The 13,965-nt window shown below is 59.6% G+C and overlaps 1 protein-coding gene across 2 annotated transcripts; it reads left to right on the top strand.

Moving 5' to 3' along the window:
- Nucleotides 1-3,512: 3,512 nt before the first annotated feature.
- LOC121077376 (wiskott-Aldrich syndrome protein family member 3-like) lies at nt 3,513-13,260 on the top strand. Of its 2 annotated transcripts, none has more exons than XM_040572599.1 (9): nt 3,513-3,633; nt 7,551-7,708; nt 8,410-8,544; nt 8,665-8,818; nt 9,715-9,832; nt 9,948-10,123; nt 10,600-10,857; nt 10,937-11,322; nt 12,280-13,260. In XM_040572599.1, exons 2-9 carry the CDS (start codon nt 7,576-7,578, stop codon nt 12,435-12,437), a joined length of 1,518 nt encoding a protein of 505 aa, XP_040428533.1. In that variant the 5' UTR covers nt 3,513-3,633; nt 7,551-7,575; the 3' UTR covers nt 12,438-13,260. The 2 variants fall into 2 exon arrangements, with proteins under 2 accessions (XP_040428533.1, XP_040428534.1); XM_040572600.1 differs by lacking the exon at nt 3,513-3,633 and adding an exon at nt 5,754-6,880.
- The last annotated feature ends 705 nt before the right edge of the window (nt 13,261-13,965 follow it).

Genomic DNA, 13,965 nt, shown 5'->3' with positions numbered 1-13,965 from the left:
AATGCCCGCCGGCCCCCCCGGCCGGCCCCCCCGCCCGCCCCCTCCTGTCGCAGCCTCCCTCCCCGCCTCCCCTCCTCCGCCGCCTCCATCCTCCTCCTCCTCCTCCATCGCCCCAACCCCGGCCCCTACCTGCGCGCCCCCCCTCTCCCCTCGCGCCCCCCCCGCCCGGCCCTTTCTCCCCCCCGGCCCACCCCAAGACCCCCCCAGCCCTCCCCGGCCGGGGTCCCCGAGGGGCTCAGGGGTGGCCCCGGGTCCCGCCGCCGCCCCGCATCGCCCAGCGCCGCCGCCACCGCATCCTGCGGCGGGCACAGCCCTGGGGCGGGCCCCCGCCAGCGCCGCCCCCAGCCCTCCCCTAAAGTGGGGCAGCACCGGGAGGGTGTTGTATTGTGCTTTTTTTTTTGGGGTGGTGAGAGAGGAATAAAAGATCGGGGGGGGGGCGAGGGGGGAACCCCTCGCCCGGCAGGTGAAGGCGGCTCAGGGGGCAGGGAGATATGGGGCGGCCTCGAGGGGGTGTCCCCAAAAAGCCGGCGGCTCTTTGGCTGTGCGCCCCCCTCCCCCCGCCCGTTTTTACGCAGGGGTTTTTTATTTCTCATTTACACCCCCGATTTACTCCAGCGCGGCGAGATTGCGCCCCCACCAGCGCCACCCGGCCCCGCCGCCGGAGGAATTGCAGATTTATTCCCCTTCCTCCGCCGCAGTCTCCTCCCCGGATCCCCGACTCGGCAGCAGCAGGATGGGAGCATCTTCCACTGCCCCCTGCCGACGCTCGCAGCCGCAGCTCCCAGGTCTCAGCCCCGCGGGGGGGGGCTCCGGGCTTGCCCCTTCAGCCCCCCCTGTAGAGTGCAGCTGAAACCCAACGGAAAATGGGGGAGCCCTTCCCCACCGCACACGGCATCCCGATGGGATTTTTCCCCCACCCGTAGTCTCGGCAGGCCCTCGTGGGGTCTTATCCTGCCCACCTCGTGCTGAGCCCCAGCCGGCAGCATCGCCTGGTGGGACGCCAAACAGAGCCGGGGGGGCACAGGAGTCAGTGGCTCCAATAAAAAGCAGTCGGTGGCTCCAAAAAAAAAAGCAGCAGGGAAGGGAGGCTGGTTGGGAATATCTTACAAAAACACCCCGGGAATCGTATCAGAGGGATGTGCCCTTGGAAAAGAACAGGAGTTAACAGCAGGCTGCGACCTCCCTGGGCGCTGCGTGGTGTCGGGGGACTCCAGCCCCGCTGCAGGGCTGTTCCGAGCCAGCATCGAAGACAAAACATTGCTGGCAGCTTCTGGTGCCCAGACAAAAAACCCAGCTCCAGCCGGGACATTGTCATGCCTGGCACAGCCGCGGCCCCACATGCCCGTCATTAGCGAGGCTTTTCTTTGTAGCTTTCAGCCCTGGCTGCGACAGCCATGACATCTGGCCTGACAAAGGCGACACACTGTCCTCCCGGGGGAACAAACATTTTCGGGGCAGCGTTAAGGCAGCAGTCACCCCCTGGCAGGGAGGCTGGAACACAGAGGCCGGAGGCTGAGGCTTGTCGCGGGGAGAAGCCAGCGCCCCAAGGGCTTTCCAGGCGTCGAGCCCCACGTTGGGCTTCGTTTTGCCATTCCAAATTGCAGCGCTGTGTTCTCTCCAGCTGCCCACTCGCCTTTGCCAACCAGGTGAAGAGGTGTGAAGGGTGGTTTCTGTGCATGCCTCATTTCTTTTGCACCTCACCTCTCCAAAAGCAGCGCCCGGCCACTGGCTGTGCCGTGCCGCACCGCCCCACAGGACATCCCTGGGGGCTGCCTGAAGTGCTCTGCCGACCGAGAGATGTGGGGCCGGCGCACAAAGGAGGCGAGGATCCAGCTGGAAATTAATATTTTATAGAACACCAAGAAAAAATCAGAGAGGCTAATTACGGTGATAATCATCGCGGCCTCCAGGCATTTCCGTGGAAGTCAGGAGTTGCCCAGGATTACCTCACCCCTTGCAGCAACCTGTGCGGGAGGAGAGCGCGTGTGGTAGCGGCATGGCACCTGGGATCTCCTCCGGGACTCAAAACTCTTGGCTTTTGGCTCTGGTTTGGCATGGCTACCATAGCTGGGGCCAGTGGAGAGCTGAAGTTATGGGTGCTGTGGCTGGGTGCCCACCCCAACACCTCCTGTGCCACCAAAAGGAGCCAAAGCATCAGTGCAGGAGCTGCTGTTGAGTTAAGTCCCAAACAGATTAAATCGCAAAGAGCCCAGGGCATCACTTGCAGGGAAATATGGGGATGTGCCCCCAGGATAAAGTGTTCCCGTGGTGGTCTGGTAATTGCACATTGCTCTGGGCATGGCAAGTTCCCCATAGATGGGGAGGTCAGGGGTCACATCCTTGCACGGCGTAAGGTTGGCCCCATGCTGGGCATGGCAAACCTGGGGCACCTCCGTGAGCTGTGGGGCTGGGAGGGCTGCCCTGCCCCGTGGTGCAGAGCGTGACCACTGCACACACACCAGATTTGGGAGCAGAGGAGCATCCTCCCATCCACCCAGCCCCATGGGTGCTCTGCAATCCAACTCCTGGCACCATCTGAGCCACCTCCAGCCCAGGAATGGCCTGGGAAGGGACATGCCTAACCAACATGATGCATGAAAAAGGCAGAGTCGGTATGCAAAGGCTGGACCCTCTGCCAAAACACACCAACAGGAGCACCGTGCTGTGTTCCTCTGCCCGTCCCCATGGTGTGGAGCAGATGGCCGAGCTGCGTGGGGTCCTGGGGCACGCAGCCTGCACCTTCCAAGCCTGGCCACGTGTCACCAAAAACCAGGGGACAGGACAGAGCCTCCTGGCACAGCCTCGCCAGCTGGTGGCAACCCTGTGCCGGGGGTGCAGCAGGATTTGGAAGCCCCACGGCTTCCAAAACACCAAAAGGAGAAGCAAGCCCTGCTTCCTGCACCCACACCTCCAGCCCGATGGGTGACACAAAATCAGCCTCTCGACAAGGGCGGCTCCAGCACGTGGCATGGAGAGGACCACCTGGTGCCAAGGGGCTTCTTGGTGGGGGCATTGGGCTGATGGTAGTCCCATGGGGATGCCCAGGGTGCGGGGACGTTGTAGGGCAAGGAGGAAGTGTGAGGGAGGCGGTGGCCACAAGGTGACCACAAGGAAGCTGAGAAGATGGTGCCCAAGCTGCTGCCCATCCTCCTGGTGCATCCTTCCAGCATCCTTTGCCTGGCCTGCTGCAGGATTTCTGCCTGGGCAGTCTGAGCCCTTAGAAAAATAAATAAATAAATAAAGGAAAAAAAGAAAGGAAAAAAAATGAAAAAAGGGGGAAAAAAAGGGGGGGAAAAGCAAAAAAAAGAAAAAAAAAGAAAAGCAAAGGGGTTGTCTTTTTCATCTTGGGGAAAAAAAAAAAGGGGGGGGTGGGGAATAAAAGATTTTCACGCTGTCTGGAAGGGGGCGAGAGGGGGGGGCATCACCTCGGGCTGGGGGGGGCCGGGGCCGCCCGTGCGGAGCGGGGCGGAGCGGGGCGGAGGCGGCGGGGGGGGGGGACACATGCGCCGTGCGCGCACTGCGGAGCGGCGCGGAGCGGAGCGGAGTGGGGCGGCCCGGGCACGGCGGCGGCCGCAGCCCCGGAGCCCCCCCCCCCGGCCCCCCCGGGTCCCCCCCAGCCCGGAGCCGGCGGAGGTGAGCGGGCGGCCGCGGAGGAGGGGGGCCGGGGGGTGTTTGGGTTTGGATTTGGGGTTCCCCCCCATCGCTTTGCAGGTTTTTATTGGGGTGCCCCGCGCTTCTTGCAGGGGGGCACCGCTTTGCGTTTTTGGGTGGGGTGGGGGGGCTCCACCGGTTTGCATCCTTGTATTGCAGGCGTGCCCCCCCCCCCCGGTTTGTATGGGGGGTCTGGATTGCTCTGCATCCTTGCATGGGGGGCTCCCTGTCACTTTGCATTTTTTTTTGGAGGTGGGGGGGGATCCTCCACCTTTTCTTTGAGGGGGGGGTCTGGGCCTCTTTGCATCCTTGCATGGTGGGGGTGGGCATCGCTTTGCATCCTTATGGGGGGGATCCTGGCCACTTTGTAGCCTTGTGTGGGTGGGGGGGGGGTAGGGAGGAGGGGGGGGGCTTTGCACCCGTGCACGGCTGGGGAGGGGGCTGTCACCGTGCATTGCCGCATGGAGGGGGGACCTGCACGCCCTGCACGGCGGGGAGGGGCCCTTGCTTCGCATCCTCCCTCGCTTCCCATTTGTGCACCGGGGGGGCCCCGCTGCCGTGCATTGCTGCAGAGGATAACCTGGACCTGTGCGTGCCCACCGCTTCCCGGCGTCTGGAGCCCCCCCAGCAGGCGCACACACCTCCAGGGGTGCAGAGCCCAGGCCTCGGCGCTCGGTGATTCAGCTTCTTGTGGGGAGCTTTGATAACGGCGCTCCAAACTCCAGCTCTCGGTGCCTGGCGGTGGTGTCACGGCGATGACATGCCCACAGATCAGGAATTATGCTTTTTTTGGGGTAGTTTGGGGCTGTTTTGGTTGTGCCAGGCATCCAGCAGCTGGCCTCGAGACGGGGAGCGCAGGACCTGGGCGCGCAGGCAGGTCAGCGATGGCAGAATTAATAATTCATCCCCAAAACTTCGGTGCGCCAAGGCACACCCCTCGATTGCTATGCTGCCTGGATTTTAGAGAGGCTGCTGGTTTGGGTGAGAAAAAGATGGCGAAAAAAAGGTATTTGGATGGCATTTCTGTGCTTCAGGAGCATTCCTGGTTCAGGCTGGGCAGCACGGCTCAGCACGGCAGGCAGGAGGTTAACGTGCGCCGTGCTCCTCTGTTGCAAGCACAGGGCACGCCGAGGGCTCTTGCACATAGCGCCTGTGATGCAACCGAGTCCCCAAATGCCCGGCTCCTTTCCCCAGGAGCTGGAGAGCCCATGGAGAAAACCAGAGCTGAAGCATATTTTGCTTCGAGCTGTCATCTCCCTCAGCCCAGTTCTGAACTGAAGATGCTCATCCTCCATTTTCTGGTAGATGACAAATCAACCGGGGATGCCAAGCTCTTGACAAGTAACAAGCAACAGCCCTCAAGCCAAAAGGAAAAAACAAAACAAAAAAAGCCAGAATGCTTTTTGCAGAGCTGCCCATCTATCGCAGGGCAACGCGATTTTGCTGGCTGGAGCGCGGCTGTTCCCGAGCAGTGAGCACCCGGTGCCCAGAAAGACCCCTGCTGCTCGCTGGGGCTGCCCCACGTTTATCAAAGCGCCTTCTATTTCGGGGAGAAAAAGGCCGGTTTGTTGAGCAGCGAGCGTCCCGTTCACACAGGCCGCCGGCATGAGAGGGAGAGAGCCGGCCTTCCTTTAATGAGCTGGGCACAGAAAGGGAGAAATGTCATTGAAAGATTTTCCTTTGGTGATGGGGAGCCATTAAAAACAAGGCGTGATTCCTGGGCCAGCCGGATTTTTCCAGCCAAAAAGCACACGGGATCGGTGCTGCCCTTCCCCTGCCCTGTCCCCTGCACTCCCGCAGACCATGGAGAGTGACAGAGGAGGCCCCCACATAGCTTCACCCACTCCTTTTCCTCTCCCCTTTGCTGTTAGGGTACCCATTATTTTCGCATAGATCCAGAAAACCCGCATCAGCTGAAAACCAAGGAAATCATCCCCATGAAAACCTCCTTGCCAATTACTTTCTGGCATGCGCTGGTGGCATAGCTGTAAAGAGACAGTTTAGGTAAAAACATGGAGCCTGCTCGTTTCAAAGCAGCAGGACCAGCTCTTTATTCTAACCACAAGGTAAGGAGGCAGTCACATTTACAGCATCCTCCTAAGGAGGCTTTTTGGCTAAGGTTTGCACTGCAGAGCCCAGCCTCACGAGGGGTTTGTGATTTAGAGGCGATTTAGCCAAATGCTGTTCCTCGAGCTGGAGCGCTTTGCAGCAGAAGGGGGAGGAAAAAAAAAAAAACACTGTGGCATTTACTAATAAAACTCTTCAGGAATATTTTTAGCCGTGTTATGTCGCACTTCGCCACAAAGCGCTCGCTTGTGAAGCCTCCTGGCGGAGGCAGAGGGCTGGGGGAGAGGCGCAGGCGGTGCTCCCGGTGGGATGTGCTGGGGCACGGGGCAGCCCATGCAGATCTGCCCCCAGGCTGGCCAGGCAGCCAGCTTCTCCTCCGCTTGGCTGGAGGGCCTGACCCTTCCCCTGTCCTTGGAAATGGGAAACAAGCTTGTTAGAGATGGGCTTGGCAGGGGCTGGTGGGCGCAGCTCAGCCCTATGGTTCCTGTGTCAGCTGCAGCTGATCCTCGCTGCCACCCAGGATCGGGGCTGAGACCGCCCCACTCATCGCATGTGTGAGCCTCCAGCCTCCCTGAGCTGAGGGATTGGTAGCCCAGGAGCAGCCCCCCGTGGCCTTTCAGGTCTGTCCTTTTTTCATCTGTTCCCATGGCAGGAGCCACCTACAGCACTGAGATCTACCAGGGCACAGCCACAGCAGCACTCAGGGAGCACCTACAACCCTTGGCCAACCTTAAATAACCTGGCCCAGGGGTGCGGTGGGCCCCAGTTGAGGCTGCTGAGGATGGTTATGGGCTGGCAGTGCCCACCTGAAGATGGCAATTTGGCCCTTTATGGCCTGCAGCCGCCCAGGTTTAGTGTCACCAGTGGGTGGCTCTGCCTGGCTGGTGGTGCTGGTGCACCCGTGGCCACCTGCAGCGCTTCCAGGAGCGGTGGGGTCTGGTTTTCGGACCACACTGGACATGTAGAAGAAATAATGAGTTAGTCTTGGCCAAATTCCACCTGTGCTCAGGCTCCCCCTTTCCCCTTTCCCATCGCTGGGCACAAGCGGCTCATTAACAGCTTTCTCCCTTGCTTTGGGAAGCGCCGGAGGGAATAAGCTCAGCAGGCAGAATAGCATCTGCCATTGTGCTGCAGGAGCACAATCGGCCCTTTCGGAAGCTCGGTATTAATGATTTAGACACAAGTTTTGCGCTGTTTGGTCGGGGCAGCTTGCATTTGCATTAGAAAAATCCCGCCGAGCTGGGGAGCCCGGCCGGGCACTATCAATGGGAAACTGTTCTGTGCAGCGCCGCCGGGGCCAAAAAATGCGAGCTCGGCACATTTCTGGCTCCTGCTGTGGTCGGCATTACCCTGTTGATGCCTGGCTGCCCCGCTCCCAGCTGTTAGCATCGCTGCTGGGAAGCTTCTCCCTCTGCTGCCAAAGCATTTTACGGGATGTTGATGAAGATGGGGGGGTCCCAGGTTGCACGGGGACAGCTAATGTGGGGCTGGCAGCGCATGGGGGCACACAGGGATGCTGCGGGGAGCAGGGCAGGACACGGTGGCCCGGTCGGCATGGTGTGAGCACAGATAAAAAGAAAACCCCGGGGAGCTTTGCAGTCAGCTGGAAATGATGGAATTACAGGCGCTCGCTCGTTCCTCTTTGGGTCAGGGTGTTGTGGGGCCATCATAGGGGCTGTAGCACATGGGGGTTTGCTTCTGCTTTGAGCCCAGCTCTGTCACCGCTGTGTCCCAGATAAGTCCCTTGGGAAGAAAGGGGAGAGAAGCGGGGGGGAATGCAAATGGAAAAAGCTGTTTTGGGGGTCATTTCTTCCTCTTTTTTCCTCACCCAGGAGAGTGTGAGCGCTTGCCGGCAACATGCCGCTGGTGAAGAGGAACATCGAGCCCCGGCACCTGTGCCGGGGGGCTCTGCCCGAGGGGGTGACGAGCGAGCTGGAGTGTGTCACCAACAGCACGCTGGCTGCCATCATCAAGCAGCTGGGCAGCCTCAGTAAGTCACAACTCAGCGTCCCCTGGGGACATCCCCCTGGGGGCTGATGCCACCCTGCACTGGGGCTGGGGACAGCCAGGGTGCTGGGATGCTGCGGTCGCTCGCCCCAGTTTGATACTGGTCAAAGAGCCCCTGACTGGGTGGGAATTATCCAGAGAATAAAGAAAGGAGGATGCTCAGGTCCAAAGGGAGGATGTGAGGGCGTTTTAAGACGCTTTCCTTCCATCTCTGCTCTCTTTGAGAACCCCTCATTTCTTGACTTGTCTGGAAATAGGACAGTCAGGCTACTTATTCAGGTTTTAAAAACCCTCTTCTTTTTAATGCAGAGCACTCCTGGAGCCACTTGAATACTCCAGGCGAAAGATAGCGCTGTATAAAAGGTCCAAGTCCCTGCCTGCCTTCCTGCCCCAGCTCCGATTCCTGCAGCAAAGGGAAGGACGAGAGCACTGCAGATGCGAGTGGGGACGTGTAATAGGGGAAACCTATTTGGCTTCTGAATATTGAATTAAAATAGAAAGAGCAGCACAGGCTCTCCCTCTAGTGCTTTTTTCGCCCCTCCAGAATTAGATAACTTTCTAAAATATGCCCAGAAAGAGGAACGATGTACTTAGGGAGCTGCTGGCATGCAAAAAGTCGGAGAGGATTTGGTGTCCCTGTGGGCAGCAGAGTGCCAGGTCACAGCTCATGTGCCCCCCCTGCAGGCCGGCACGCCGAGGACATCTTTGGGGAGCTGTTCAATGAGGCCAACAGCTTCTACATGCGGATGAACTCGCTGCAGGAGCGGGTGGACCTGCTGGTCATCAAAGTGACACAGCTGGACTCCACCGTGGAGGAAGGTGAGGACCACGGGGCGGGAAGCACCGTGCCCGGGGCGGTTTGGGGGCTGGGAGGCACCTGCCCGGTGCCGGGTGCAAGGCCACCCCTGCATCCATCCTCCCCCTGCCCCATGCCCCCAGTTTCTCTGCAGGACATCAACATGCGGAAGGCATTCAAGAGTTCCACGGTGCAGAACCAGCAGGTGGTTTCTCGCAACTCCATCCCCAACCCGGTGATGGAAATGTACCAGCGCTGCGACAAGCCCCCGCCACTCAACATCCTGACACCGTACAGGTGGGGCAGCCCCTCTGACGCTCCTCAGAGTGTGGGGAACCCACGGGGACCCTTCCAGGAGAGGTGCCAGGGTGTGCAGCCACTTTGCTGCTTGGTGAGGGCTGGAAATGCTGTTTTCCCTATGGCTGTGCCACCGTAGGGCACCTGGAATGTGTGGCCCTGCACCACAGAATCACCTAGGTTGGAGAGGACCTTCAAGATCATTGAGTCCAACTATCAACCTTGCATGTGCTATAGCTCTGGTGCTAATTTGCGATGACTGTTTTCAGTTTTGGTGCCTAGAGAGGTTGTGGACTTCCTTGGAAGTTTTCAAAAGCTTCTGGACATGGTCCTGGGCAACCCGCTCTGCATGGCCCTGCTGGAGCAGGGGTTGGACCAGGTGGACCCAGCGGTCCCGTCCAACCTCACTCATTCTGTGGTTCTGTGAACCTGACTTACCAAATCCCACCACTTAATCATGTCCCTTAGTGCCATATCCGCAGGATCCTAATGTGGTAAGGTAACCACAGTGCAGGTAATCACAGATCCGTGTTGGACATGTTCATGGAGGTCCACCAGCTTACAGCTGTGATCATACCAAACTTCCCCATGGGGGGAAAGGGGTCTTCTCCAGAAAAATGATGGGATCTCATTTGGGGGAATAAATGCCCAAGGCAGCTGCCTCACTGTCCCTGCTCGCAGTGGAGCCCTTGGGCTGCATGGAAAACCTGTGTGGAAAGCCCCAAAAGGGGCATGAGGGTAGGCACAGGGTAGGGACCAGGGGATGCTCGTGGAACTGGTGATGGTGGGAAGAGCTGGGGGGGTGGGGTCTCCATCCATGCTCTGCCATTGCTAGCACTGAAACGTTTTTGGGATTCCCTCCCCTGTGCCTAATAGTCCCCTCCTTTCCCCCCCAGGGATGACAAGAAGGACGGCCTCAAGTTCTACACCGACCCCTCTTACTTCTTCAACCTGTGGAAGGAGAAGATGCTGCAGGCGACAGAGGACAAGAGGAAGGAGAAGCGCAGGCAGAAGGTAGCGGGTGCAGGGAGGGCGCCACGATGGGTGCAGCTGGGCGATGCCCCCCAGGCGTCACCCAAGGGCTGGAGGACGTGGGGTGGAGGTGGATCTGTGGCTTGTGTGCCCCCAGGAGCAGCGGCTGGTGGAGGACTCCACCCGGGAGGTGAAGAAAGTGCGGAAAGCCCGTAACCGGCGCCTGGAGTGGAACATGATGGCGTACGATAAAGAGTTTCGGCCCGATAACAGGTTCTCACCATCCCCATATCACATGGCATCATCGGAAGGATCACTGTCCCCAGACAATAGGCAGGTTTTACCTATTATGCGTTCAGCTCACTGGGTTTCCTTTGCTTTTCGGCACTTCTGGTTGTCTTCTTCATCCTTGGGGGAATGCACTTCTGGTTGTCTTCTTCTTCGTCCACGGGGGAACGCAATTCTGGTTGTCCTCTGTCCATGGGGGAAGGCACCACCCGCAGCAGGAAGGGTTTCGGGGCAAGGAGGGGGTGATGAGCCCATGCCTGTGTAGCTTCAGGCACAGCACCGTCCTGGTGCCCACTGGGGTCGCATCCTGGACCTTGGTGTTGGGATGAAGTCAGAGAGCTTTAGGAGCCAAGGGAGGAGACTGGTCCAGCTCCATTGCAACCTCCTCTTCCCCTCCGTGCCTCCTTGTCTGTCTCTGCTTTGCGTCTGCCTTCCTCAACCCCACAACACCCCAAACCCCCCTCCTTGCCCACCCCGACCCCTCCCGCCCGTATGACCCTTGGCTTTTCCCTTTGCCGTAGATCCTATGCCTCAGACGCTGCCGACCACTCATACCCAGCAAGCCCCAACCACCCAGCACAGCTGCTGGCCCCCGCTGCCCACCTGCCAGCCGAGCACAAGGAGGGGGTCCTGGCGGCCGTGCCCCCCCAGGAGCATGTCTACCGCCCGCCGGCAGGCAGCCGGCAGAACAGCCTCAACCGTGCCCAGCCGCCCCACGCACCGCAGCCCCCTGAGGCTGTGCTGAACGGGCCTAGGCCGCACTTGGTCAAGGATTTTGGGTAAGTCCCTAGGGTTTGGGGTGAAGGGGGGTGTCCGGCATCATTCCCCATGTTGCTGACACTTCTTCCTCCCTCACAGCCCACAACCAGTGCCGATGGCAGAGTACTTCGTGCCGCCAGCCCCGCCGCCCCCACCACCCGTCATCCCCTCGGCACAGACCGCCTTCGACAGCCCCATGGCAGCCCCCGCAGCGCTGCCCCCCGGCGCAGCTGCCCCCCAGTCCTACTCGCCCTCGCCGCCACCCCCCGCACCGCCCGGCCCCTACTCTGCTTCCCCGCCACAGGCCGGCCCCATGGGCCCCCCTGTGGCCCCGCCACCACCACCACCAGGGCCCCCGGCGCTCGCCGCCTCGCCGGCGCACTCGGTGTCGCCGCCGGCCCCTGCCGCCGAGCTGCGGAAGCCAGCCATCCCGCTGATGCCCATGAGCGATGCCCGGAGCGACCTGCTGGCGGCCATCCGCAGGGGTGAGGCGGGGGGGGGGGATCTGGGGGGGGGGGGGGGGCACCCCGGCCAACACACCTCGTGGTTCAGGGCTGGGGGTGTTGGCTTGAGTTGGCTCAAGGAGGGCCCTGGGTGAGGCACCAAGGTGGTGGGACCTGAATGGGACCTGAATCGATGGCCCCAGTGGGGGTTGGAGGGGATGCTTTTCGAGGGCTGTAGCACCTCGTGTGGGGAGAGGGCTGGGGGTGTTCAGCCTGGAGAAGAGGAGGCTCCAGGGAGACCTCACAGCAGCCTACTGACACCTCAAGGGGGCTATGGGACAGCTGGGAAAGGACTCCTTACTGGGGGATGTAGGGATAGGACAAGGGGTAATGGCTTAAAACCAAAAGAGGGTAGGGTTAGATGAGATATAAGGAAGAAATTCTTTACTCTGAGGGTGGTGAGGCCCTGGCACAGGCTGCCCAGAGGAGCTATGGGTGCCCCATTCCTGGCAGAGCCCAAGGCCAGAGTGGATGGGGCTGGATGCAGCCTGGGCTGGTGGGAAGGGTCCCTACCAATGGCAGGGGGCTGGAATTAGATGGGCTTTAAGGTCCTTTCCAACCCAAACCCTTCTGTGATGATTCTTTGAGTTGGAGCATCACTGCCAGGGAGGTGGGAACCCATCTCTGGAGGTGACTTGGGGCGTTACGGCAGCACTCCTGGGTCCCCGGCCTCCTTTCAGACTGCAGCTGATGCAATTCTCCAGGGTTGTGCCCATTCCTCCTTCCTGCTCAGTGCAAATCTTCAGGTTGAACGGAAGATTTGGCCTCCAGGAAGCTCCAACATCCTCAAGGCTGGGTGGAAGCCAAGGAGGAGGGCTATAGCTTAGTGATCATGGCCCATTCTCTGGCTGTCCCCTTCCAGCCAGTGCATGTAACTGGGGGTGGTCACACATGCTTAGGGGTGATGCTGCCCCTAAAGCCTTTCCTTTCCTAATGCAGGGATCCAGCTGCGTAAAGTCCAGGAGCAGTGGGAGCAAGAGGCCAAGAAAGAGCCCGTGGGCAACGACGTGGCCACCATCCTGTCCCGCCGGATCGCGGTGGAGTACAGTGAGTCGGACGACGACTCAGAGCTGGACGATAACGAGTGGTCAGACTGAGGGGGCCGGGACCGGGCTGGCGGGGAGCTGCTCCGCACCAGGTGCGTACCTGGGTGCCCACACCCGCTATCAGCCCCGCTAATTCAGGAGCTTTTGCTTTTTACACCATGTCGAAAACCATGTCGGGCAGCGCTGGAGGCTGTGCACGGGTAGGACGCGCCTCTGGGGCGGTGAGGCCGGGAATTAGCAGCACCTCCGCGTTTAACGATGCTGGAAATGCTCTCTGGCAGTGGGTAATGCACGGCCACAGGGTGGCTTTGTTAGGGAAACGACACCACGAGGCAGTAGGGCTTTTGCAGCTAGATGTTAAATGCGTAATGGGGAGATCGAGGGGTTTGCAACCTCTGAGCCCGTTCCCATCCTCAGGACCAGATTTTTGGGAGAAAAGCGTGAAGGCAAGGCTCGTGCAGCTGGCACATGTGTGTCCTGGGGGCAAGGGGCTGGGGTCCATGTCCCAAAAGCCCCATAACACTTGGCCTGACTGCTAAACCACTGTAGTTATATTTGACAAAAAAATATAAAAAATGCTGCTCTTAGGTAAACCCAAACCACTGAAACAGAGCGATGCTCAGTCTCGCTCTCTCGATTTGCACTTTGTAGCCCCACAAATGCCACTAGTACAGTCAAGGACAATTGCATCCCAGGGCACTGGCCCGATGCTGCCCGATCCTCATCCCCAAAGCATGGCACCGGTGGGGAGCACGGGAACAGGGCCCCTGCCACCGTGCCAAAAATACCAGTTTGCTCATCAAAATAGAGCATGATTCATAGCTGCCTTTTCATGCAGCTATTAAGGAAGGATTCACAGGGCTGGGGGTGCAGAACAAATGGGTGTGAAATACTGAAAATATCGCTGCCAGGGGTGAGGATCTGCAGAGGGCTGGAAGAGGCTCCCCACCAGCAGAGAACGGGCCAGTACCAGGCGTGGACCTATCTGACACGGCCACCTGGCCCTCTCTTGCATTCCCATATACCATGAGCCCCAAAATGGGGGAGAAACCTGAATCCTACCCATTGCATTGCTTTTGGGGACTTTGTGCCCACCTCCCCAGCAGCCGGGTGGGTGAGCACATAGGTAACATTCCCAGTCCCTGGGAGTGAATCAACCTGTAAAGCAGATGGGAGGATTTGGCTGGGACCCAAAAGGCTCAGGGAGGCTGATGCTTACTTCTATCTACCCTGAGAACTGCTGGTCTTGAAGGACGCCCTGAGTACATGCTCGTTTCTCCTCCGGAGAAAGAGAGAGACCCTCTGTGGTGAGGCACAATGACTATAGCCCCCCGCTTAGCTGCTAAGAAACATCACCGTGAACCCTTGACTGTGCCGAGTGACACAAAATAGCCTATTTTGTTTAATGCGACACTTCCCATTTCTCTGCATCCCACTGACTCCTCTAGATGGGACTCGAGCAGCATGTCAGGCTCCTCTCAGCCGCCCCCCCCCCCCAAATTTGGCCACAGTGGATGGTCCCACAAGCATCAATGCGGTGCTGAGCAGGGCTTGGGCCAAGTGCAGGAGAGGGCCAGAG

This window comes from Cygnus olor, chromosome 13 (genome assembly GCF_009769625.2).
Source record: "Cygnus olor isolate bCygOlo1 chromosome 13, bCygOlo1.pri.v2, whole genome shotgun sequence".
NCBI lineage: Eukaryota > Metazoa > Chordata > Aves > Anseriformes > Anatidae > Cygnus > Cygnus olor.
Note: the sequence above shows the minus strand (reverse complement) of the source record. Positions and strands in the feature narration are given on the sequence as shown.